Genomic DNA, 26,559 nt, shown 5'->3' with positions numbered 1-26,559 from the left:
AGCTACCGGCGCTGCCACAGGCATCTCGGCCCTTGCAACACAACATCAGGGACTGGCACAACTGCAGATGACAGTCGACGAAGACTTGCAAAGGATCGAGAAATCCATCTCCTCCCTGGAAAAATCCCTTTCCTCACTCTCAGAGGTTGTCCTCCAAAACAGGAGAGGACTGGACCTCTTATTCATGCAGCAAGGGGGCCTGTGTGCTGCCTTGAGAGAGGAATGCTGCTTTTATGCAGACCACACCGGAGTCGTCAGAGACTCCATGGCCGAATTGAGAAATCGGCTAAACCTAAGGAAAGCAGATAGAGAAGCCCAACAGGGCTGGTTCGAGTCGTGGTTCAACCGGTCTCCATGGCTCACCACCCTGATTTCTACCCTAATAGGCCCAGTCACTATAATCTTACTAACCCTAATCTTCGGGCCTTGCATATTAAACAAACTGGTGCTATTTGTTAAAAGGCGCCTGGAAACAGCTAACATTTTGTTTCTCGAGCGCCGACAATTACTTTAAGACGTGCCACCTACTAACACACTTACGATTTTACACTAACTCTACTAACGCATGAAATATTGTAACCTTTACATTTTATAATTTTATAAGACTTTTACTAATCATGAAGGGGGGGGGAAATGTGGAGAGCCAGGGATCCGCGTGCGGAAGATCTCGGGCTGTACGGGTAGATAAGGAGGCCCCCCTCATCCTGCAGTCTGACCTTTGCTCTGTACCCACCCGGCCGGACGCGAGCAGAGGGAAATGACACAGACTGCCCAAGCCATAAATACCCCCTAAGACCCCTCAATAAACGCCATTTTGCTGTCCACCACATTGGTGTATGTAGCATTGGACCGAGCGACCCTGGGCCTTGGGTCACCGTGCCGGTCCTCCCGAACCAGGTCGCCACGCCGTAACGGCAACACCAAACAAACAAATAAATGTCCATTAAGTAATAACTAAGTTAGATCATACAGATAAAGGGAACAAAATTCCTGTATCGTGCACTAAAAAGAGGTTCTGCTTTGCACAGCTCATTTCAGGTTTGCTAAACATAATTACTTCTAGTCTTCCATATTGTTCCCATCTTTATATTTTATACTCATGAAAAATTTCAGAGTAAACAAAACCTGTGTTCCTCTCAGGTCAGGAAATTAGTTCTGCATGGAGACCACTACCAAGAAACAATTACTACAAAGGCTGGGATGATAATGCTACCTTTGCTCTCTAATTTGTCTAAAGACAACTTTTGCTTTGACAGAGGAGGTTTGTCTTGGGATACCTGAGAAACACTGACTTTAAACATTCAGAAAACAATGGTAAACAGTGGAATGAGTAAGGCAATATTCCAGCCATCTTAAGAAGAGGAAAAGGGAGCTTGGGCTCCACACGTCTGCCAACCTGCAGAAGTGGTAAATTCATTTAAAAAAAACCCCAAAATTTTAAATCAGTTTCACTAGGCAATCTGCATTTTCTCATATGTCTTGGGAACATACTTCCCTTCACTGTCTGCAGGAACTCTGTAGTAAGAGAAAACATCATCAGGCAGTGGGATGTAAAAGCAACTAACCAGCCCTAGCCAAACCTCATCTTCTCCTCCACAGATTTTTTTGCTTCCAGAAGTGATGTAAGAAAGCATTTCTGAGAGGGGAAAAAAAACCCACAAAAAAACCCCAGGCAAAACAAAACAACAGAATAGACAATAACTTACCTATTATTATGGGTTGTGGGTCACTTTTTACTCCCACACCTGCACTGGTGCTTGCAGCAACTTCCACGCGGTACTGGATACCTGGATATAGGCCACCTATTACTACAGACCGAATGGCTGCATCTACTGTTTTGTTGATATGAAATCGAGTCTCATTACCTAGGCACCAGATCTGGGACAAAAGTTGATGTGTTAAAAGAGATGAAATTCTTCACACTCACACAATCGCAAATAGGTATGACATATCAAGGTATTTCATGGCAATTGCTTATTTGGGACTTCTTGACAATCTTACTGCCCAGGAATTGCTGAAATTGGGATGATTTAGCTCAGCAAGGTATCCCAGATTAGCACAGGACCAAGGCAGCTGCAAAGACTGCTTGCAAATACCTCTCTGGACTCTGGCTCTCCATGGAGTGCAAATTCTGTGCTTACACTTAGAAACACAGACCAGATCATCCAAGTGGCAAAGATGTGTTATACATTAATCAAAATCTTGTTTATCAAACTTTTTGCGTAAAAAAACCCCACATTTTTTCCTTCTAAATTTCCTGCTGAACAGCAAAAGGATATGAGCACAGGATGAAACACATCTTAAAGCATTAAAGAATAAACAATTTTCAAAATTTTTTTTCAACTTCCTTTCATTGCACAAGAGGGATACTTGAAATTTCTGAAATGGAATAAGCACAGACTCACATTTACTGCTGCCTTTGTGATTAGTTACATTATTTAGTAATCCAGACATCAGTTTCTCACTCAAATATTATCTAATTAAACAGAAAATCCACCCTAGAATCACAACTGGCATTTTGTGATGAGAACAGTCTGTGAGTTCAGTGTTATGTCTCCCTCTTGCAGTTTTTATAGGATTCTTCTAAGAGATTTTGAAGCTAACTTCTAGGCATGTTTCTTCAGGTAATGCTATCTGCAAATACTGCTTCTGTATTACTAAAGAAAGCATCTACTATCACACAAGAAAATCAATGCATAAATATATCACAGGTACACTTACATAAAAATAACATCAGAAGAAAACACTATTGGTGGAACCATTATCAGTGACAAACTAATGCATCTAAGCAACAGCAATAATATCTTTACACTTACTTTGACCCTGCTCAGTGTTTTACCACACCTTATCTTTTTTTTTTTTTTTTCTGTGAAATGTTGAGAAAGATTTGAAGAGAAAAAAAAACTATCTTGCTTTCCTAAACCTAAGGTGAGATCCTATTTGCCAGCCAGAATGCATTAAGGTGAGTAACTGTTGCATTCATTCCTTCACTCCTTGTCTGTCCTGGTCTTAGGTTACAACAGCTATGAGATGCCTCTAATTAAAAGCATTTAATTAATGAATGAATTAACAGGCATTCAGGTGCTTGAAGTGGAATCAACAGATCTACTTTCAATTTGTTAGAAAATATACTGTGGAACTTCAGCAATTATTTCATACTCAAGCAAATATTAGACTCCCTGCACCATTCACTGTAGCCAGTTCACTACTCAGGCAGCCAGCTAATCTAACACAGGAGGGCTGTAATTATAGTGACTCCAGCTGGTTTTATACACAGCCCAGAGGCCTGAGCACTCACCTGGAACATGGCTTTTATTAGACATCAGCCCACTTTGTTTCATACCTACATGTTTTGTAGTTTAGGAGCCTTCTTTACTCGTTTGCCTATAAGGCCTGGATGGTTTATATTGACTTACACTGGAGTCAGGATCAAGATTAATTAAGCCAAAGGATAATTATTAATTGATATGAAAATTAGGTCAATAAAATCCTGGGATTAATAAATCTTGATATTGACTAAAAGCAAAACAAAAGAAGTGCTATGCTACACATAAACATTGTGAGCATTTACTGCATCCCTCTGACCTAGTGAAAAGCTGGAAGAGGTTGAACCATTATCTGATTTAGAAGCCAAGCAGTTTCTCCCTTCTTATGCTGTGCTCCCTCAAGATACAGCAGGGCAAAAAAATCTTTTTATGTGAAACAAGCTGCAGTCACCACTTCCACCCTTTGTGGGACTGTCAAGAAAGCTGCCCTGATCCATTTCAATTAAACATTTCACATTTGGTGTACATAGGCCAGCCACAGCAAGGTTAATTTACCAAACTGTGCTGTGACAAGGCTGAACCTCACCCAATCGTTTTCTCCACCTGAATAACAGAGTGCATTTTTTGTTAATGTTGTGAAAATATCCTTGTGCAAAAGTGATCTTAGTATAAAATTACAGGCTAAAGCAACATTTAATGTATAAGGAGTGGATATTGTGAGCCATCATAGCATCAAAAAGGAAGAAAACACAACCAATGCAAGAAACTCTCATGTAGCAAACTTTGGATGTACTAGCTGTGTTCAACCTGTTTTTCAGAGCAAACAACCTGGCACTTTAAGTTTTGAAGCTTGACAAAGATAATACTTGGAAGAAGTCTTGAATTCTCCCAGAACCACAGTCCTTGACTTTGACCTTGAAGTGTTAGGATTAGCATTTTTGCAGAGGAAATAAGAAGCAACTTTCCTGCCAGCTTTGCTGCCAGATTGAAGGTACTCCAACACAGGGACTTCACTGCCTGTCTCTGGAGTGCAGAAGCCCCTTACAAAAATACCCCCTCTTCTTGTTCCACAGCATGGAAAAGCTAGAAGGATAATAACTATAAACTGGCTGGAAATTAGAGCTCTCTTTCATATCAATCTCATGGTGTTTTTGCTTTTAAAAATAACAGTAGTAATAATAATAGTAATAATAATGATAATAATAATAAAGAAATCCATCCATAAGCAGTCAGTCCTCTTTCTCCATATAATTACATGGGCAGCTGTAAATGCTGTCAGAACCTAAATCCATAAACAGTGCTTTGTTCTGTAATTCAAGCAGGCTGTTTCCCTAAACACAGAACCCTCCCATCAGACATGGTGTGTACCTTGTACTCCTGGATGACTCCATTTTGGTGATCTGGAGGGGGAGGATCCCAGGAGATGCTGATGCTTGTGCTGTTGTGATTTCCAACTGTCAGGACAGTGACAGACTGAGGAGGAGCACTTGGAGCTACACCAAGGAGAGGGAGCAAACAGAAGCAAGGCATTAATCCGTTTGCCAGGACATGTATTTTGCTGAAGCAGTGCAAGATCAAGCAGGCAGCGTAGAAAACTCACACTCCTAGGGATGCACTTTTGTCAGGCACTGACAATGTTGCAAAATGCCCTTCTGAAGAGAAGTACAGGGCTGAATGACAATGCGGAATTTGTGGCAATGGAGAATCAATACAAATCACTCCTGATTTATTTATATTTGGCATTTCTTAAGTTTGCATTGGAACTGTTTTCACATTTGTCTTTGTTTTCCATAATATGCATGAATAACTATGGATGTATCAACTAAGTCACATGTGAAGCTGCTTCAACTGGCCTGAAAGCTGTTTGGTTCTTCTATTTTTACATGGTCTAATAATGATATGAGCAGCCAACATTTAATGACCCTTTTTTGTTTGTTCTCCAGGAAGACAATACCAGGTTTAAACATAGAACTGCATGTCCAAACTGGAAAAGGTTTAAAATGTTCATGGCTTTACATCAAAAACCAGTGAATAGAGCAGGTGCTAAGTTAGGTCACATATATACTTCTGTCCTTTTCTGCCCCCAGGCAAATTGCTTTCTCTTCAGAGTCATGTTCAGTTCAACCATTCACAGCTGTTTGGCTGGTCACTGCACATCGAGGCCAATTTTACAAGACAACTGCTTGCCAGCCCTGCTTGTTGTCTAGAAACGCCAAAAAAAAAATTTAAAAACATAGTGACCACAGCTATGCTGACAAAGCCCCTCTTGCAGCTACACCAGCAGCAGGGTGCTTCTGTTGGCTCAGGGAAGTGGTGTAGGAGCCCTGCTATGAAAAGGTCTCCTCTGTGAGCATCTACCATGTCCATACTGGGCTCTCCTAGCATGGCTGTGGCTGCCAGGGCAGAGGACTGTCAATAGGGCTCTGCTCAGCCACCTAAAGCTTCTTGCAGCCCCCCTCATCCTTCCCTTGCTCCCAGGCAAGTGTTTGAACCCCACCACAGTGGCAAGCTAGGCCACAGAGGTTGGCTGTATTATATTAAGGTATAGTCCCTGGGGGGAAGAGCTGATGGATAGCAGCTGCTTGGAACTGGTCCTAGAATTCATTTATTCCATCTCTCCCAGTCCACCTACCCAGTCTTCAATGAAACTAATAGAAAGAGGCCAGAAAAGTGTGAACTAATAAAGCAAGCATGGAGTGATACCTCTCCAGGACAATTTTCCAGTTCACAGGAGGCTGTAGCTCAGACACCTTCTGTTCTAGGGAGGTGTCTTTGTCTTTAATAAATACTTGTGGAATTTGTCTTTCATATATTTTTCATTGCTTTTAATCTGATCTTAAAACATTTATTTTGAAATATGAAAGCTGATTTTGAAAACTTATGGTAGACATCATACCTAAAATGTTTATCACTCTCCTGCCCCAACTTCAACCCTAGATAACAACGTGGTTTGGGCTGTCTCATATCCTGTGTCAAAGCTCCCTGACTCCAGCCCCCTGGCCAGAGTGACTTCTTCACTGCTAAACTTTATGGCACCAGAATTTTAGTCTTATCTTTAACAGATATCCATGCTCATCTTTGGACCATGCTTCTCAGAAAAGCCAAGAGCCCCTGACATCTTTGCATTAAAATCTGGCATGTTTAACACAAATAAGCACAGCTACAGATATCAGAAGTGTTCAAGCCTCCAGAATCAATTCAGATATTTCTATTGTTCTCCACAGCTTCTTTGAGGCTGGCTGTGTTCCCACGTTGGAAGCTTCTCAGCACTTGACCTGGCACAGGTTCATGGAGCCGAGCTCAAATCTTTACCCTGATAACCCTGAAAAATTGGAGTGCTCTGCTGCAGGAATCACACAACTTCAAACTAGGGTATCAGAGGTGAGGACAAGGAACCACACAGGATTACAGCAGAAATAAAAATATTTTAGATGAAAAATGAAACACATATTACAGTCCTGGGAGGCTTCACATTTCGACAACTACATTTTCAGATGCTGGTTCAGCTGTGAAGCTAATAATGCTTGGTAGAGTCCTTATGACCTTGCCTGTTGCAGAGAAACAGGGAACTGGAGGGGAGAAATGGAGCTGAATTGTGGACAATTTGACTCTTTGCCAGCTCGAGTGAAGCATGGAAAGGTTGCCTTGGGCTACTCCTTGCAATCGTGCAAAGCATAAAATTGGTGAAAAAATAGTTGCATTGTGTATTTTATGGCAAGTGAAATAATTTGCCACACAGTAAAAAATTAGCATTTTAAAAGTCTTCAAGTTATTCAATAACAATAAAACCGTGAATAAACGTATGGGTGTGATATTAATTAGAATATTTTATGTGAAAATAATAATCATAAAAATGGCAAAGCTTAATGCTGCATAACTCTTTCTGGTTTTAAGTACAATGGAACAACTTGCTCAAACATATTTACTTTTCCTACTGAAACAAAAAGGGCATTCAGAAATGTAACATCTTATATATGCATACCTGAGGGGAAAGGGGAGTGTGAATGCAAAAGAAATGTAAAATGAATAGCATACTCTAAAATTTAAAAAAAAACCCATGCTGTATTCATTTGTTTTTACATTTAAACTGCATGAACATTCTAGTTAATATTCTACCAGGGTGTGTTGGTGTTTTTGAGGTTTTTTGAGGACATAGGATAAATGTGAAGCAAAATTAAAATTGCAGTTAATGAATGCAGCTGTGGAAATATCATTTTAAGAGCTGCATTAAAGTGAGCAGAATCTGACAGAGAGCAGCTGATAAAAGCTAGGGAGACTTCCATTCCTGTCATATTTTTGTGGTGACAAACAAGATGCAGGACAAGTACTACTCCATAATGTTATTCCAAAGGAGATTTTACAGTGGATGCAACTGAGAAAAAAAAATAATCTGTCTCTAGAGAAAGTATGAAAGAAATAGTGAAAATTATAAAATAAAATCTTCAATTTGGCTCCCACTGTATGTGTGTACACATGTTAGAATGTACCAGTTCAGCTTCCTCCCTCTGATAAAATCACTCTGTAAGCTGGCACCGTGATATAAATTAAGCCACTCGTCTGACACTGCTGCAGTTATTAAACAGATCACATTGAAAAATAACATTTTTAAAACCGTTTTCTCATTTCCCTTGCTGCTGGCTTGTGGAGAACACCTTGCCTGCTTCTTGACAGGTCAATTATTCCAGTGCTCAGCTTCTTCTTACAGATATGAAAGAACCCAAATCGCTGCTCATCTTTTCCAGACGCAGCCAAACAGAATTCCATTTGTTACCTTCACAAGGCCAAAGAGGCAGGAGATGGATGGATACTGAACTGTTACAAATGTCTGATCTAGAGGAAAAGTCTAACTGCAGCAAAATTGATTTTTAGAGGTAGGCCTCAGAAGTAATATTGCACGTAAAATCCAATCCAGCAGAAAGTTGCCGCTACCTTTCAGTCATACTTTGCCTTTACCAGGGATATTTGCTTTGATGTTGCAAAAAAAACTTCCAACACTTGTATCACTTTACAAATTATTTTCTAAAAATACTATAGCTAACATTTTTTAAAAGTCAAGTCTAAAAAAAGCCCATTTTTGAAATGGAATCACAGGCAACAGAGCACCTTTAAAGAGACTGCCATCTTTCTTCAGTGGAAACGGAGCAAACCACCGTCAGTAAACCTTTAGTTGATACTATTTTTGAATACAAGAACACCAATATAATTGCAAAGATAATAGGAGGAATTAAAGGAAATATTTGTAGAACTGCATCTACTGAATTTCTTATTTTCTTGTGGAAGTACCTAATTTTATCACCTAAGGAAAAGGAAGAATTTTTTTATAGGACCTGACATTTTTCTGGTGATAATATTACAGGTCCTTTGCTGACGTTTTTTCAGAGGAGATTCTTGTAAACAGACTCCTTGAAGGTTATATTAATCTACAAAGCAGATCCTAGGCTGTGAGTTATACATATCTGCAGGCAGGAATATTTTTTTTAAATCTTCACTACGTGGAAAGCTATTCCACATGAACAAAGTGTCCTTTAAGGTAGGAAATTACTTGACAGGCTCTTCTGGGAGCTAAGGTTTATAAAAAAGAATGTCATTCCTCAAGTATTTTATAGAAATAGACAGGAGGTATAAGACCTTCTCTCTTTTTCAGTAGTTCTTAATTTACCTTTAGCAAGAAACAGATGAACTAAATAAACACTAAAAATCAATTGAAATTGGACAAGAGGAAAATCTGTGGAAATATTTTAAAGTATTTTTAAAATTGTCTTTTTTATTAAAAAATCCTTTGTTCAGAGTGCTGCAAACATATTCTTCACCAACTGATATGGGCTTTATAGTTTGAACAAAGAACTGGGGACCATAAAATCCCAAATTCCAAATCAGACTTGAAAACTGCCTTCCTGCACACTCTTCTACGTGTTTCAAGACACTGGATTTCCTCATCCATAAAGTGCAAAGTGCAACCAAGTTATCTTCAGTTTTACTTACATGTTGGATAATATTCATAACAAATCAAAGAGAAAAGTGAGTAATAAGCAAGTCTGTTCCAGAATTCAAGAGTACTTGGCAATCAGCACTAAATTAAACCTCAGGAGACCACTGTAAATGATTAAGATGCACTTTCAATAGGAAGGAAAGAGTGCACTCAAAACCCATTGAAACCATATGAACGTCTTAAAACTTCACCAGTATTTCTTTCTCTTGCTTTAAAAAAAATCAAAAAATCAGTGACACAGAGAGAAGATGAACCCCTCACTGTCAGGACCATCCTACTTTTACAGGAAAGATTCTCCAGGCAAAGACTGTATTACATAGGTAGAAAGGTGGGTTTCTAACAGCAAATGATTACAATTACTTACATCTCACCCCAGTGTCTTTACTTTTCAAAAAAAAAAAAAAAAACAGCAGCCCTGGAGTGCACATGCTTTAGCACAACTATATACAAGGCTAAATGCTATAGATATAAAAGCTGAGCATTTCAGAAGTATAAACTGTTCACTCTGTCTGAATCCTGACTGTTTCAGAGAGGCTTCAAAGGTGCTCAGGGGAATCCTCCGCAGTACTGAACCAGGGCAATTTCATGAACACTGTGCTAACAGAAACTGTGAAGTGGTGTGCCCTTGAGACTGGAGTTTCTCCAGACTAGTTAAATATATGTCCTTCACTACTCCTCGTTTCCCAGCCAACTGTTCATCTACATTATTACCCATTCAGAAGGATGTGCTTAGTATCAAACACTCATCTGTGAGAGCTTGCATTTATTTTATTTTCAAAGTGCAGACCAAGGTCTTTCATTGCAACAGCAGTGGTTACAAAAGAAAGGCTGCAGTGAACACTTTTTGGAAGACCAAAAGCCACCTGTACCTTAGAAGGATGTATCAGCTAGAAGAATATAAGACCAGCACAGTGCTTTCTCAGGGGATATTTACAGCACAAAACTGAATATAATATCAAATTTTAACATCACCTCAGTGTGTAACAAACAAAAATTGCGTGGAAGAAACAGAGATGAACACATGCAGTCACAGAATAACCTCCAGTGCCAGCTATGAAAGCTCGTTGCTTTTTTTTGAATACATGAACACCAATATAATTGCAAAGATAATATGAGGAGTTAAGGGAAATATCTGTAGAACTGCATCTACTGAATGTGTTAATTTTTTTGTGGAAGTACCTAATTTTATCACCCAAGGGGTGCCCCTTTTACCAACCTTCCTCTGTGGTACGAGCAGACTTGGATTCACTGTCCATGCCTTGGAACTCATTGAAGTAAGGGCGGACCTTGATCTCATAGGTGACCCCCTTTTTGAGGCTGACGAGGACGGCGCTGCGCTCGGTGGGCACTTTGACCTCCAGGTTCTGCCACGTGGCCGGGGCGGGCAGGCCCGAGGTCTGGCGGTACAGCACGCGGTAGCCCTGGATAAACTGGGACTGCCGGTCCACCTGGGAATGGCAACAAGTAACACATCAACAAACACATTGCAGCAAACAAACAAACAAACAAACCAACCAAACACCAACAAACTGCGCAAAAAGAAAACAAACAGCTGCCTAGAATACTTCTGTCCTCATCAAAAAGAGAAAATTCACAGTTACAATGCTGAATTTATTAATCCAACTAGCTTCTTCCCAGGATCTTTTTGTGGTCACTGTGACCCCGAGATTGTTAAAAGTCTCTTTTCCCAGCCTGGCGCTTGAAGAAGGAGTCAGAGCTCTTCAGTTCTTGGTCTCAAGGTTTTTTATTGTATCTTATCTATAAAAAATTTTCTCCTGTCCTGCTGAGGTCCACTCAGCAGGACAGTTGCAGGCACTCTGCCTGCCCCCGGGGTGGTGTTATGTCTTTATACTAAAAACTACGTATACAATGTTCACAATTACTTTCCAATACCTATCACCTATGTTAGACAGTGAGCTTCTACTCGAAACCAATCTAAAAGTGCCAACATCACAGCAGAAGATGGAGGCCAAGAAGAAGAAGGAGAAAGGCACAGATTCTTCCATCTTGTCTCCTGAACCTCCATTCCAGAAACCCCAAAATCTACTTTTCCACCCTGTGATAACTTCACTAATATTCTACCTAAACTGCTGTGGCTTGCTGATCTTCATATAAGGTTGGTAATTTGCTCCACAGGTCATAATCAAAACCACAGGTGTTTCGGGCTCTGTGCCAGGGTCTCTGAGACCCCTGGCAGGGATCTTGTCCCCTGTTCTGGACAGCCAGAGGGATGTTCTGGGTTCCCACACCTTCTTGTAAGTCGATGTTGATTAATTGTCTACAAAGAGTATTTGTCTCACATTACTGGTTACAGAATGTTTCTTTCTGCTTTGCCTTCTCCAGCTCTATATATCATGAGGAATACCACCTTAAATCATAAAAAAGGCCCCCACCCCTGCAATAAGTCATGAAAAGAAAACTTTGGCATAAGGCTTGCTGCATGTAAACTTACTAAGCACAGCTTGGCTACTGATGTGCTGAAATAGGAGAAGAAAAGAAAAACAAATTCTTTCAGAAAAGGACAAGTCTTTGAAGATATCCTACATGCTTACAATTAGTCCATTACTTGGCTCACAGCTCATGAAATGCACAGCAAATTAAAATAAACATAAGACAGATGCAGAGAAAACAACTTCCAAAGACATGTGCTGTTTCTTGTGTTCACAGCCTGCGCAGCCCCTTTGCATCCTGGGGTTGTGATGCTCTCAGGCCATCAGATGGAGATGGAATGTTGGTTTTGGTTTATATTTTATTTGTTGCTAGGCAAGCAGAATTCAAGATTGGACCATGGAAGTTTAACAATTTTATCCTATGAATAGGTTTTTTTATTTGAAGGAAAGCTTTCTATGTGTTTTATCTTGGAGAGGTTGCATGCATCTATTTATCTTCCAAAAAAAAAAAAAAGCCAAAAATCAAGGCATTATGATTCTTGCACAGATTTTTCCTGGGAAAAAACACCAAAAAACCAAAACCAATTTGATTGCTAAAAGTAAACCAAACCAAACTGCTTCTGTAGCTGCCAAAAAAGGAGCAAAGAAAGTGCAGTACAAATAACACGACCATGGAGCAGGCTGTTTGGTAATTCTGTGTTATAACTTAGACTCAACAAGTAGGGTATTTCTTATGCTTTTGTCAATTTGCTTGCTCAAAGATATTCCAGAATTAGAGAAACATTTGTTTGACTACTCTTAAGATTAAATGAATTTAAGGCTGAAAACACAAACCATGCTCTATTATGCTCCTCCTATAATCTTGTTACAGTTTATTGGAGGCATTCAGAGGGGACACAGATTCTTAGACATTAAAAAGCAAGGCAAGCAAGAAGAAAGTTTTATTTATGAAAGCAAGGCAGAAATGTCTTTCATCAAAACTGTCACTGTTAAAAACCTTGCAACATATGTTACAACAACATTAAGCTTGCATTTTATAAACTTCTCTGCATTCACTTTAAGTGAATTTATGCACTGAAAGAGGGATATAACTCACAATAATAGCTTGTTAATACCGAAAGAATCAAGCTGTGTTTTTAAGAAGAACATTAAGCAGCTGTTTCCAGATGAAGGGAGTCTGTAAATCAGAGTAAACTGTTTTTATCCATGTTTGACTTTGATTAACTAAATGTTTTATGGATATAAAGACTTTATGACCCTCACATTTACTACAAAATTCAGAAAAAATAATGCTTTCATCCACTTTGCAATAGAGATTTTTAACCTAAATTACAATATAAGGTTATGATGTTTAATAATCAAACATTGAGTTTGATTCTTGATTCTTAGTTAGAAGCTACACTGAAAGACGGCATAACTTTGTTAGAACTTTCCATTTTGTCTTTGCTCTATTTTTAAGCTCTACTGACTGCTGCCTAGTGGAGAAAACTGAAAATTCAGAACTGACCTGACTGAACAGTAGCACGGTGTTGCTATAACACAGTGTGGAAAGCATTTTGTACAGCATGGCACAAACAGAAACCCACCCCCCAACTCCCTGAGAAGATAATAACTAAAGAATACCAATTTTCAGTTCCTCAGACTTTTGTATCTACTTCCAGACAAATTGTCCATACACATCTTTTCCTCCCAGACCTCTAAGATCTTAAATTGAAAGGCTAAAGACTTTCATATTCCATGGAAGGACTATGAAAGCAGAATGCAGTAGTGCCACAAGGCTGTCACATTTACGGGTGCTATAAACTAGCTTGATTTGAGGCTTGCTTGAATCTCACAGAGCTTTCAATTAGTAACTTGATTACAGCAGGGCAGAGTGATCTGCCCAAATAGCAGATTATTGACAGTGATTTCATCATTCAGAGTCTGGGAGGGTACCGGCAAAAGAAAATATTAGACATTTTTAATGTTTTCTATAAACATCCAGTCACATTCAGTATCAGGGAGAAGATACAAAGCTGTTTCTCATACCCAATTAAAGCTAGTCTGTATGAACAGGACCTTCGGTATGTTCAAAATGTTCAAAATGGTTCAAAATGTTGGGAAACTACTCAGAGGGCACTTTACTTACTGAGAAAGGTGGATTTTTAAATTTTGTTCAAAGTTTCCAAACTAATACAAAAATTACTCTTGGATAATTACATGGTTTAACCAGAAATATTTTTGAGAGGTAGGACAGGTATATTTCACATATACATACACACATGTGTGTATACATATGTGTATGTTTATCTACAGTTACACAGACATATTTAATACAAAGTGACAGTGACTTCTCAATTTTCTCCATTTCTGTGGTAATGATGTGTCATGCCACAAGCAGACTACTAAAAATATCCTTATATGATTAAAGACATTAATTCAGCTATGCAACTCCAAGTTTGGCACACATTCACACGCAGGCAGAGCTGCAGAAACATGCACTCTGGCTTGATGAAAGGATAAAGAATGTAAATGGTTGCCACTTCCTTACACAAATTACTCAGCATTATTTCAGCAGTTGCAGGAATTCTCTGTGTTGAATACTGGGAGCAGAGAATATTTCTAGTGGGTGATATCAACTCAAAAGATCTGCAACAGTTGCTGATATAAAGACACATTTGCTCCCTCAAAGGGAGAACATGCAGATGCTCCTGGATCAGCACTAAATTAAGCCTCAAGAGACCACTGTAATTATATATATAAATATATATATATATAGGAGAGGGCACATCAGATCCTGGGTGGGTGGTGCTCAACACTGATCTAATGTGATCTACCAGCAGAATTGGTCCTGTGTGCTCCTTCTCACCCTCTTTAAGAGTCCATGGTGCAGGAGGCATCTACAAAACCATTTCTGCAGAGCAGGAAGCTAATTTTCCCTGCACATGCCATAGCTGAACACAAGACAGGTTCAATGGCTATTAGGTTGTTAAAACAATGGCAAGAAACTCATAATGCAGCTTATGCTGCAGATATAAACCCCTTTCAAGCAAACCTGCTAGTCTGCACCCTAAATACATTTTGAAATATGCCCTGTAGCATGCAAATTTCTATCCCAAAATATCCTTAGATATCCTCTGCTCCCACAGCAATACCCACAGCAATTCTCCAGCTGGGCAGAGTAGCTTGCATGCTGTGCTGAGCTCCCTGGCACAGACTCACAGGAGTCTCTGGAAATTCAAACTGCACTGGCATTTATGTATCCTACAGGAACAAGGCAAATGGGGATGATAATCTGGACCTGACTCCTGAAGCTTCCAGTGAAGTACATTCATTTAAAATCTACATCAAATTAAAAAAACAAAAAAACAAAAAAACAAAAACTAGAGGGAAATAAATTATCCTTCTGCCTGCTAGCTCCAAAAAGGCAGTAAGGATTTCAAAGCAGCAATTCTTTTGCCATGTTGAAGGACTGATTTTTTATTCCTGCTTGTGCCACAGGGCTTCTTTATAATGCCGGGGAACATTTCATATTTGGTCACTAATGAAACTTTCAGTTTAATGCCCACTGAGGCTAGGAAGTGCTGACCCATAGCTGAGGTCAGCTAAAAAAGCTCTTGGAGTACAGAATATGCTCTTGCAACGTGAAATGTTTTAATAAAAGTAAAAATAAATCATGTTCAAGGCTTAAAATTAGCCATTTGACAACAGTGAGCATGTCTGCCTCCACAAGTCTCATCAGCAATAACTATCTCTGCACCTCACCTCTCTATGTGTAAAGTTAGGATAATGACACATTTTTATCATTGTGATGTTAAATTCAGTATTATTTGTGAAGCACACAAATGTTACGGTTGAGAGCATGACAGATAAGCAAGCATGTGCGACAAAATAATAATTTTTATTCAATGCAAGGTTTCAATGCTATGAATTTAATAAGACCTGGCACCACACAGAGAATAAAGAAGATAAAAAGAAATGTTTAATAGCTCCATGAAGAAGAGATCCTCTATGTGACCAGATAATTACAGCTATATTTTAATATCTACACACGAGAGGAATAAATTTAAGTGGCAATGAAAATTTAACTTTTGACATTCCTCTTCTTATTTTTTAACACTGACATTGTAAGCCTGATGCTCTTTTCAAAATATGTGTGTATATGTATGTGCATATTTTAAAACTGCAACACAGCCACAGGGAACTATTTCCAAAATTTAAACTCAAATTTGAAATAAAGAAGAAAAAGCAAAACCAAAACAATCTCATAAAGGAGAGAAAAAAATGGTGTTAATTTGCTGTGAGTCAGGATGCCAGAAAGTCAGTAACCAAGGACATTCCTTGGCATTCACCCTTTGAACTGCATAAAACCCACACAAAGAGTCTTATGACTCTCATGGCACTTCTGTCCTTTTGTATGATAGCTACACTATCTATCCATTTTATGTTAATAGTGTGGACTTTATTCTCTGGATAGAGTGGGTTTTTTTCCTAGAGACTATGGTTAATTAATTGTTTTTGTTCTGGTTGCTGGGTAGTTTCTAATTAGCTGCTTCAGAGATCTTTCTTTGTGTCTTTCTTCCCCTGGGCAATTCCAAAATGCCTCTACAGAGGTCTCTGTGCTTGTCAGGTGGCACAGAGGTGGCTTGTCAGGTGCTTTGAGGGATCTTCCCAATAAGCTGGGACCCATAGCATTTCCAGCAATTTGTCTTTACCTTACCATTTCTTCACTCATTGTTCAGTAGGGGCACCAGAAAATTGTTTTAGAGGAATATATATCACACACATACATACATATATACACACACACACATATACATATATATATATAAATTAAAAATATAATGATGTTGGTTACATGGTATAAAACTGAATTCTGTTTATACTGGAGCTTCCTTTTGCAGTATATGCTAAAGCAAGGGCCAGCCTATGAATCTGTATTTCTGATAGATGCCACACCCAAAAAAGGACTTGAAGGAGCACCACATGGATGTGATCCAGGTTTACAATTACTCTCTGCTAACATCCAAATTTTCTACTACTGATCCATCTGCTTGGGCAAAAGGGTTTGCCACAAAGGTTAGTCAGCCTGTTCTGGAGGAATTGCAGATGAAACATGCAGCATTTTAAGAAAGCCAAGCTGCGTGTTTGTCGGGTTTGGCTGTCTGTCTCTGCCCCGACACGGGTAGGGTGGTTCTTGGGTGGCACGCGTTTTAAAGGACGAGTCTGGACTCTTCAGCTTTTCGGTCTTCAGGTTGTTTATTATTTCTTATCTACAAAATTTTCTGTCTGCCTAACAGAGGTCTGATCTGTAAGCAGTCACAGGTACTCTCTGACTACTCACGGGGCGGTCATGTCTTTTTATACTAATATCTACGTACACAATATTTACTTTTATTTCTCAATGCTTTTCACTCATGTTGGCAAGTGCACTTTCACCATAAACTAATCTCCAAATGTTAACATCACCACAGGAGATGGAAGACAAGAAGAAGGAAGAAGAAGGACAAGACACGCCTTGATCTCTCTATTTTGTCTCTATAACCCCCCTGTACTTAAAAACTTTAAAATCTATATTTCACTTTCTAAATGTGTCTTTTTTACACTTTTTACTCTAAAGTGATTCTCTTGTCTTCAAACTCTTGTTATTTCTGTGGATGGATCAAAATCAAGCCACTAGACACTTTTGGCAACATTTTAGGATTTTCGAGACTCCTAAGGGTTCTCTTGGCATCTCTGAACATCAGGAATGATGTGCTGAGATCTCACACGTGTTGACATCACTGATGGCAAAATGCAGTGACACATACTCCAAATTTTAATCTTCCACAGAAGAAAAAATTGTGGGTTTCTCTATTTATTCTAATCTGTACCCTGACCACTGAAGTCTGTCAGGACAAGGATGGTGCATAAGCCCCCATAATAATGGCTGTGTTGTGCAAAAACAACAGTAATCCTTATAATACACAATCTATCATCACACTTCTTATCTCCTCTTGTGTAATCCCCTGCACACATTAAGCTCTCAGCAACATGACATGCAGAAGAAAAACCCTGAGCATTGTGAATGCCCCCTTAGCAGAATTCATCCCATAAAATACAACTGTTTTGATGTTGTGCAGGGCAGTTTTCCTCTCACTCTTCAGCTCTTGGATTTTCTTCCTCTGGGCAGATGCCCCAACAGCAAAGCACTCTTTTCTGGTGTGCAGAGCCCTAGGAATGCTCTCCTACTCTTACAAATCCTTTCCATCAAGCCTCAGGAAGGGAAACAGAGCAATTTGAAAGCCAAACACTATATTAGAAATTCTACCCAGCAGTTTGACCCCTCAAATAGAAATGTTGTTAAGCACTGCCCAAAAGACTCCGGTCTTCTCTAATGAAAGGATATTCACTCATTGTGGGTAAGGCTTGTGCTGGCAAACCAGATGATAGACAGTGTGTCAGGCACTAGCACCACGTGCTTCTGACTTCACTACAAGTGCTCTGTAGGAAAGATAATTTTGATTTTCAGGTCACTAAGTAATAGGGTATTGTCAGAGTTCACTATGACTTGAAGGAGACAGTACTTTTTCACACAGCAGTTTCTTGTTGATATTTAACTTTGATTATTTCCTGACATGCAGCGTAATGAATCCACAGATCAATTATCCTTCAAACAGACTCATTTTTATAATGTTTTTCTAGTCAGACAGCTAACTTGTTTCAAGCAGAAGACTGAAGACATTGACCCTGCCTGACATGAAAGAGAAAATGACTATTCCATTGCCATATTTATATACACATATACACACATATATATGTACACACACCGCCGTATGTTAGGTTGTCAGAGCACTCATATTGGGGTCAAGACTGGGTGGTAAAACACTGAAGGGATAAATAGGGAAAATAAGCAGATTGAAAGCACTGTTAAGGTAAGAACAGCAGAAGCTTTACCGTCCAGGTGACTTGCACTGTCGTGGGTGTCAGCACAACAGGATTGTGCAGCCGTACAATGACATCTCCCAGCTCCTTCTGGACTTGCCTGTGATCCACACCTTGTGCTGGGGGGCTGATATCTGCCAGGCACACATATGAAAGCATCACTTTAATGAGAAAAGCTATATATGGCATAAAAAAAATGTACTGAGTAGCCTAACGACCTGACTTGAAAATCCTCTGTTATAAAAAAAAAATACAGCGCTAAGGTTGAAACCTAGACAAATATCAAATAATGCAAACAAACCATCCACCTCTAGCCACTTAGGAAATCATGAAATATAAATATGATTAAAGGAGTGTTCTGACTAGATGGCAAAGTTTTCTCAGCTTGGGTAAATGATGAGAGAGATGCAATGTTCACTAGCTCCAAAGTACTCAGATAATAATAATGCTGCACAGATGTCTGGAACCAAATTGGTTAGTATAATTGAAGAAAATGAACAGTGCTTTTTTTATTTTGCTAGAGCACACATGACATTAAGTCATTATATGTTTCCAAACTTTCACTAAGCTTCCTCTCCCCACATGCCATACACACAAGAAATTAAATACTAAAAATAGTATTTTCCCCTGCAAAACAAACTTTCCCTTAACAGACATAGCTAATGAAATCCAGTGCAAACATGAAAAAAAAAAGATTTAATTTAAGAAGCCAAACTGATTCCCATCTAGTAAAAGGCCAGCAAAAACAATCTACCACAAAAAATTTCCCTTCAAGATGACATGCCCTTCAAAGTGTGTGGGGGGAATTGTTTCTTCTAGTCAAAATCTGATTATAGAGATATTCAAAAAAGGACTGATAAATTATGGTCATGCCTGGCTAGGCATCTCTGAATTCTGCTTGATCTTCCCTTAGGATTCAATAGTCAAAGTTATAGTCACAGTTCCTCATTTTTTTTGATCAACATCATGTCCTTGTGAAAAAGATACATAAGTAAGAGTTTTTTCCCTTTCTGATTGACTTAGATATGGGAATAGGCACAATATGGATTCTATTTATCTTTTAAATGCTATTTAAAAGAAATAATAGTTGTCTTAAAAATGAAGCCTTTAAATATAACAACTGTAATCGTGGATCTCTAGGTCTTGAAAGTAAGTAGTTTTTGATGATCAATAATCCACATTCCTAATTCTGGGTTGTTATGGGTTCTGAGCCACCAATAAACAATATTGCCACAGGCTCCTATTGATATCCAAATTAAAATGGCTCCATGGATCTCCAAAGGGAATATAATCCAAATATGAGTGTCAGTGAAGGTGGTGCTCTATCAAATTAGGTTTATTTGAAGCAGCCAAGACTCACAGATATTATAAAATAAAACTGCAACTCAGACTGGTCTAGAGGATGATCATTTATGCTTCTATCCACAAAAAGCTATGATTGTTGCTACAATAAGCCTACAGTTATCCATGGCTACATTTTAATTTAATTTATACTGTGGTATACAGCCAGCAAAGTACCTGTGCATTCCCTCAGAGGAAAAGACATTTCAAAAAAAGTATTTTGTATGAACAGCATTTCATCATTTTCATGGCACATATGTCCAGAAGTAACAGAATGACATGGACTGATAACAGTAAGAAGTGAATGCCAAGATGTACATGTGGAATTCAGTTTTCTGGTATGTACACTTGAAAACATGTGTGATGCTCCCAGTGTAGTGTCATTTTCACAAGCCTAGGAGGCTCCTGGTGGAAAAGCAGTTCATCTGTCTCTAAGGGTACAATTAAGTATTGGAATAATAGAATCATGACTCAAGCAAAACTGATGAAAGAAGCTACATCCTGATCACAATTAAATTGGTTAGATATTTTCTCTAACACCTCTTTTATCAGCTTTCAGTGAATATACTATTATTTATTATTATTTTGATTTCAGGGATAGGAATATAGATAGTTTTTGGGAGAGATTTTTTAGTATATTGTTTCATCTATTAATAATCCAACAAGAAATCAACTCCTTCATTAGAGTAGTTACTGATTTCTCTGTCCCTATTTCACATAATTCATATAAGACAAACCTTTTGAAAGTACCTGATTATCTACTTGCAGTTCACTGGTGAAAATTTACACTAAATCCTATTATTTGTATTTGCTGCACTGAATACCAGGACATGAAATGTTCAGCTATGAAAGCTACCACAGACACCTGTTGCAAATTATTATTTTATAGCACTGCCATAGCTGCTTTGTTATTTCTCCATGGCCACTGTGAATAGGCTTTCCACTGTGTGTCAGCTTCTTCTGTGAGCCTGAATTGAATTCAGGCATAATTAGAAATCACATCAAAACATTATGTTAATTTTCAATTGATTTTATGATTTAATTCTATTAAACTGCAGGCTTGCAAAGAAGCTATAAATCCTGTACATGTCTCAGTGTGCTTGACTGCTAAACAGCTTCTGGAAATGGAAGCTGCAACACATGCTGTAGCTAATTAAAAGACATGTTTTTACTGAAATCAAATTGCTTGTCAGTATGTCAGATAAAAAGTCTATACTTGACACTCAAATGCCAAACAAAGTTGTTGGTTTTTTTTTTAGCTAGGTGATAAGTTATGCAGACTAAAAGGCTGTTGCAATAAAAAGCATGACTCACCCTATAATAATGGGAAAATAAGAAAGAAGGAAACTTGTGATACTCCATGGATAATCAGGCCATGAAATCCCTGCTCAACTCATTCTTCCAGTTTTTTGAGAAAGCAGCTCTGTTTTTCCTCTTCCAGCCATAATTACTATTTTGAGGGTATAATATAACTATTCAGGACAGATTTATTCAGCACTAGGCTGGGATAAGGGAGGCGGGATGGTTATGTGAAAAAGAAAAACCACCCTACTCTTGTTTATCTCTTTCCATCCAGCAAAGGACCCAAACAACTTACAACACACATGCTGGAGACTGACTCAGGATGTGCCCTCCATGGGCACCTTCAGATCTCCAGAGACAGAAGTCTCTGAATAACAATAAACAGAGACAGAAGATTTAATTTCAAATTAACTGTGACAGGGGCTATTACTTTGGATTCAAAAAATTATGATTCCAAAGAATTATGAATTTCTGTAATACAACATGTTTAACACAGAACAACACTCCTGAATTAAGTATTCGAGCTATGTCTTGTCAAAACCAAAAACAACATCCAGGCTGTGAAGGGAAATCTGTTTGTGGCAGTTATATTCAGTTTGAGCTTGATGCAAAGTGAACAGACTTCAGTAGGTGATTCAGTAGCAATGGAGGATCACAGCTACCAATCCTATCACCACCCTACAAATGAGCAATTTCACTTCAGCCTTCTCTCTTGGCTTATGCAATGGATTAATACAAAGAATTCAGAAATACAAGTATATAAACAGAAGGCACATACCTTTCTCAGAATAACTTCTAAATATTCTTAGCCTGCAAATGCCTTAATTTATGTGAATTCTCTGCCTAAATGTTGGCTCAGATTAATCAACATGTGTTGTGCGTTTCTTTTGATTAAACATAATTCTAAACACAGTTCCTTGCCTATTATAAACACTTGTTATCATAACATATCCCTACTAACAGAGAGGAAGAAAGGACATGGAGAGGAAAGATACTCTCCATGAAGTATCTGCGTAGTAAGGAGAGGAGAGTATTCAGAGTGCTGTTCAGAAAAGCTTGGGTAACTCACATCGCTTTCAATAGTAACCAGGGGCAAATGGAGTCTAAGTGAACTGCAAACCAGAAGTTCTACACTGTACAGAGGATTAAGGATGTAACCTTTCTCTCCTAAGCCCCAGACTGATGCAGCAAACATTGGACTACTCTCATCTTTACTGGTGAAACTCAAATCACGATTCCTTCTGTGAGCGTGCTGAAGCCAAACAGCCAGACTGACCTATTGGTGAAGCCACAGCTCCTTCCCTCCATTTTAGCTGAAGCACATGAAATTTGGACCTGCCCCTTACCTTGGGTTCGGACAGGGTCTGACATGGGGCTGGGGTCGCTCAGGCCCTGGGGGTTGATGGCTCTGACCATGAACAGGTAGATGGTGTTGGGGCGCAGGCCTCGCACGGTGTACAGCGTGCTCTTCACGTGGTTGGCCACCGTCTGCCAGCTGTTGCTCACAGACTGACTGCAACAACAACAGTGTGGAAGATTATAAACTAATACCAGAGAACAATAAAGCTGTGAAAGGAACAGTGTCTGGTCCGGCTGTCTGTCTCTGCCCCGACACGGGTAGGGTGGTTCTTGGGTGGCCCGCGTTTCAAAGGACGAGTCTGGACTCTTCAGCTTTTCAATCTTCAGATTGTTTATTGTTTCTTGTCTACAAAATTTTCTGTCTGCCCAACAGAGGTCTGATCTGCAAGGCAACCACAGGCACTCTCTGACCACCCACGGGGCGGTCATGTCTTTTTATACTAAAATCTACGTACATGATATTTACCTTTATTTTCCAATACTTTTCACTCATGTTAGCAAGTGCACCTTCACCATGAACCAATCCCCAAGTGCCAACATCACCACAGAAGATGGAAGACAAGAAGAAGAAAGAAGAAGGACGAGACACGCCCTGATCCCTCCATCTTGTCTCCATAACCCCCCTGTACCAAAAACCTTAAAGTCTATATTTCACCCTATAAATGTGTCCTTTATACACCCTTTACTCCAAAGTGATTCTCATGTCCTCAAATTGCTGTCACTTCTGTGGATGGATCAAAATCAAGCCACCAAACACTCCTGGCAACATTTCAGGATTTCTGAGACCCCCCCAAGGGTTCTCTCGGTAACTCTGGACATCCGGAGTGATGTGCTGAGTTCCCACAGAACAGTGTTGTAACCCTGGATTGACTCTAAGTGCAGAAAAAAGTAGTAAAAGCAGGATGAAATTAAATTTATTTTTTTTCGGTTAGCTCCTATAGATGGGCTAAAAATCATAATGCAGCTGTCAAAAGTATTTCTCTTTGCAATAAAAGTAAAACTTTTTGCTGTTTCTCTAAAATACCTGCAAAAGGAAAAAGGTAGAAAGCTGTAAAGTAAATTTGAATGATAAAATGATAAGCAGGCTACTCTTGAATAAAAGGCTTAGAAAGGAAACTTCTCTTGAAAGAATAATTTTCTATACTGCTAAGTAAACTATTTCAATAAACTGTCATTGGAAGAAAAGTGTTCTTGAACTAAATTCACTCTCAAAGTTAAAAAAAAAATTGAAAACATTCTTTGAAATGGAGGAAATTATATGAATATTTTTTCTGCCATTACATTTTCAATTCAATATTATAATAATTAGATTACAATCCACCATATGAAAAGATTTCAAATGTGATTGTTAAAACAAGTTTTAATGACTTTTAATGAGTTTTTAACAACTTTTAAAATAACTTTTAATGTCTGGCTTTTTAAAAAGCTATTGATGGGATGCCATTAAAGCTTATCTAGGGTGAAACATCACTAAAGTTTAAAGAGAAAATTTTATTTTACTATGCTTTGTTGCATAGCATTGATAAAAAAATCTTTGAATATATGAAAAGGAAAAAGGAAATGGAAAGCTACAAGGTTTATGTTGCTTGAATCGCTTCATTCATACAATGCATAAAGGGTAAGTTCTAGAACAAAACCAACATACTGCAAATACTGTAATGTTCTTTACATACATAACATTTGAGCTAAAATTTGCATGCATGTGACTATGAAAAATTCTTACATGAATTTTAACTTAGAGATGAACTGAAGTATTTGGCATTTTTGTAATATCTGGATTAAGGAACACATTTAAGAAGGTGCAGATTTTTAAGGTGAAATGTGTTATAGAGATACATGTCAAAATATGGCCTGTGCTCAAACAAACTTGCTGAATTGGAGCCCAGGAATTCTTTTGTACCACACAGTAATTGCTGCTGTGTGCAGGGGAGCACCTGGATTCTTTAAAGCCTCAGGCTGCAGGATAAAAGCCTAAATTATCAATACTGGTCTTTTCAGTTAAAAGTTTTCATCTATCTAAAACACCAAAAAAATAGAAATTTAAAGCACTTTGACCCCTTAATACTGACTGCTTTAACAAGAGCAGGAATGAAAGTATGCAGAGAGGCTTCAGGATTACCCATTTATTTCCATACTGTTTGTACTATGATAGCCAAGAACCTGCAGCATTCCCACAGGAGAGCCTCACTGATCATCACTGTTAAAGGAAAAGTGACAAATAATTACTATATTGCTCTGTTATATTCTTGTTGACCTGAAGAAATAGGTAGACGTCCTCCAATTAATCACTTAGAAAAAAGAGATAAATTAGAAAAAAAATCAATGTAAAGAATATGAATCAATGCCTTCTAGGGAGTTGAGTCAGTTAATGAGCTTCTAATGATATGTGTAGAGCCCAAAAGAACACCACAAAACCCTGGTACCAGGGTTTAAGCAAAATTAGAAAGAAAGGAGCTTAAAAGTGGTATAATTCACATACCTGAAAGCCTCAATGATATATGCACTAGCTGGTAGGCTTCCAGGGGTCCCTGGCTGCCAGGACAGGGTGACACTGTTCTTAGTAACATCAGTGACCTGAGGTTTGGATGGTGGCCCAGGGAGGTCATTTATATCGTAATTTTTACTGACTGTTGCTCCACCAGATTCTGTGAAGGGCAAACACAAAACGATTACTTTTTATCCTTGGTTATATAATTTGATCAAAGCAGAAGATTAACATGAAAAACATGGCAAACATCTGCAAAATCAGCATAACGGATGTTCTTAATCTATAAAGAACTAAGTCAACAACTGCATTACTACCACATGTTTTTGGATGAAGGCCTGTCATTCTTTAAGAACATAATAAAGAAAAAAAACCAAAACTCAAAAGTTTATACATAAATATATATTTTTATATATAAAGAAAAGAAAGAATAACAAAAAAGTAGAGCTAGTTGAAATCTACAGAAAGTACCAAAAACTTAGTTGCTGAGAAATTTCCCATATTCAAATCAACTGCAGTACTCACAGAGAGCACTCTGGATTTTTCTTGCCCAAGCCTATTACTGGATAAATCCATGTTTTATTAATGCTCCTGTTAGAAGAATTAGAACATACTGCAGTCACTGGACACAGATATGATGTGATGCCAATGGGCATTACAAGACAACAGCAATGAAATACAAGATGTGTGAGAAGGAACACAGCCTTCTTTCTCATCCAAAACTTCTCCATGTCAAGCCCAGAAGTTCTAGAATCATTTGACTCAGACTGCTGTCATATGGACTACACTTTCCTGGTGTGCCCTGTGGAGCACATCCCTGGGCATCTCTTACCTGTCACCTCCAGCACAGCACTCCAGGACGTCTCCCCACTGGAACTCGTAGCAACGCAAGTGTAAGTCCCAGTATCAGAGAGCTGGACATGAAAAGGGCATAAGGGCAGCTTTAACAACCTTTTAGAATCAGCTGAGTTTACTCTTATTTTCTTTTTCTAAATGCTCCTTGCTAAGAAGGACTTAGCCTACATTTTGCACCAGACTAGAAGGCACCAGATATTTTCAAGCAATCATTTAATGGTGGCTTTCATTTAGAGAACTATAATAAGATTACTTGCTTCTAATACTTTACTAATTCTAATTTTCATATTGTTAATGGTACCAGTACTGTAAATGCTCCAGAATGGAGCACTGACAGTGTCAGTGTTTGCATTGGTTACAAAAAATGCAGGTGAAATCAGGTAACATACATATACAATATAACAACTATTAACCTCTTAGAGGGTAAAATTTCAGCATTTATTATCCCAGGATGACCCATAGGTCCAGATTCCAGTGCCAGGAAGGATATTACATCACCTTAGAGTCTTATAACAGATGAAGTAATTTCTATACACCCTTCATACAAATGCTGCTAAAACTTAACAGTTCTCTCTTAACAGTGGCTCTCTCTACATAGACAGTACTCCAAGCAATTTCCCAACAGCAGCATTAAGTTAGATCCTGCACCATGCTTACCTTTCTTCCATC

General features: G+C 38.6%; 1 protein-coding gene across 2 annotated transcripts in view; it reads right to left on the bottom strand.

The window, feature by feature from the left end:
* ROBO2 (roundabout guidance receptor 2) overlaps nucleotides 1–26,559 on the bottom strand; it is an 875,524-nt gene that overhangs the window by 75,650 nt on the left and 773,315 nt on the right. For both annotated transcript variants that reach the window (XM_054517862.1, XM_054517859.1), the window contains 7 exons: nucleotides 25,868–25,949; nucleotides 25,030–25,195; nucleotides 22,538–22,704; nucleotides 18,561–18,682; nucleotides 10,472–10,703; nucleotides 4,635–4,759; nucleotides 1,707–1,878 (listed from right to left, as the gene is read on the bottom strand). In XM_054517862.1, the coding sequence (XP_054373837.1) occupies nucleotides 1,707–1,878; nucleotides 4,635–4,759; nucleotides 10,472–10,703; nucleotides 18,561–18,682; nucleotides 22,538–22,704; nucleotides 25,030–25,195; nucleotides 25,868–25,949 (1,066 nt within the window). The remainder of the gene's footprint in view (nucleotides 1–1,706; nucleotides 1,879–4,634; nucleotides 4,760–10,471; nucleotides 10,704–18,560; nucleotides 18,683–22,537; nucleotides 22,705–25,029; nucleotides 25,196–25,867; nucleotides 25,950–26,559) is intronic.

This window comes from Molothrus ater, chromosome 2 (assembly GCF_012460135.2).
Source record: "Molothrus ater isolate BHLD 08-10-18 breed brown headed cowbird chromosome 2, BPBGC_Mater_1.1, whole genome shotgun sequence".
In the NCBI taxonomy this organism is placed as follows: Eukaryota; Metazoa; Chordata; class Aves; order Passeriformes; family Icteridae; genus Molothrus; species Molothrus ater.
Note: the sequence above shows the minus strand (reverse complement) of the source record. Positions and strands in the feature narration are given on the sequence as shown.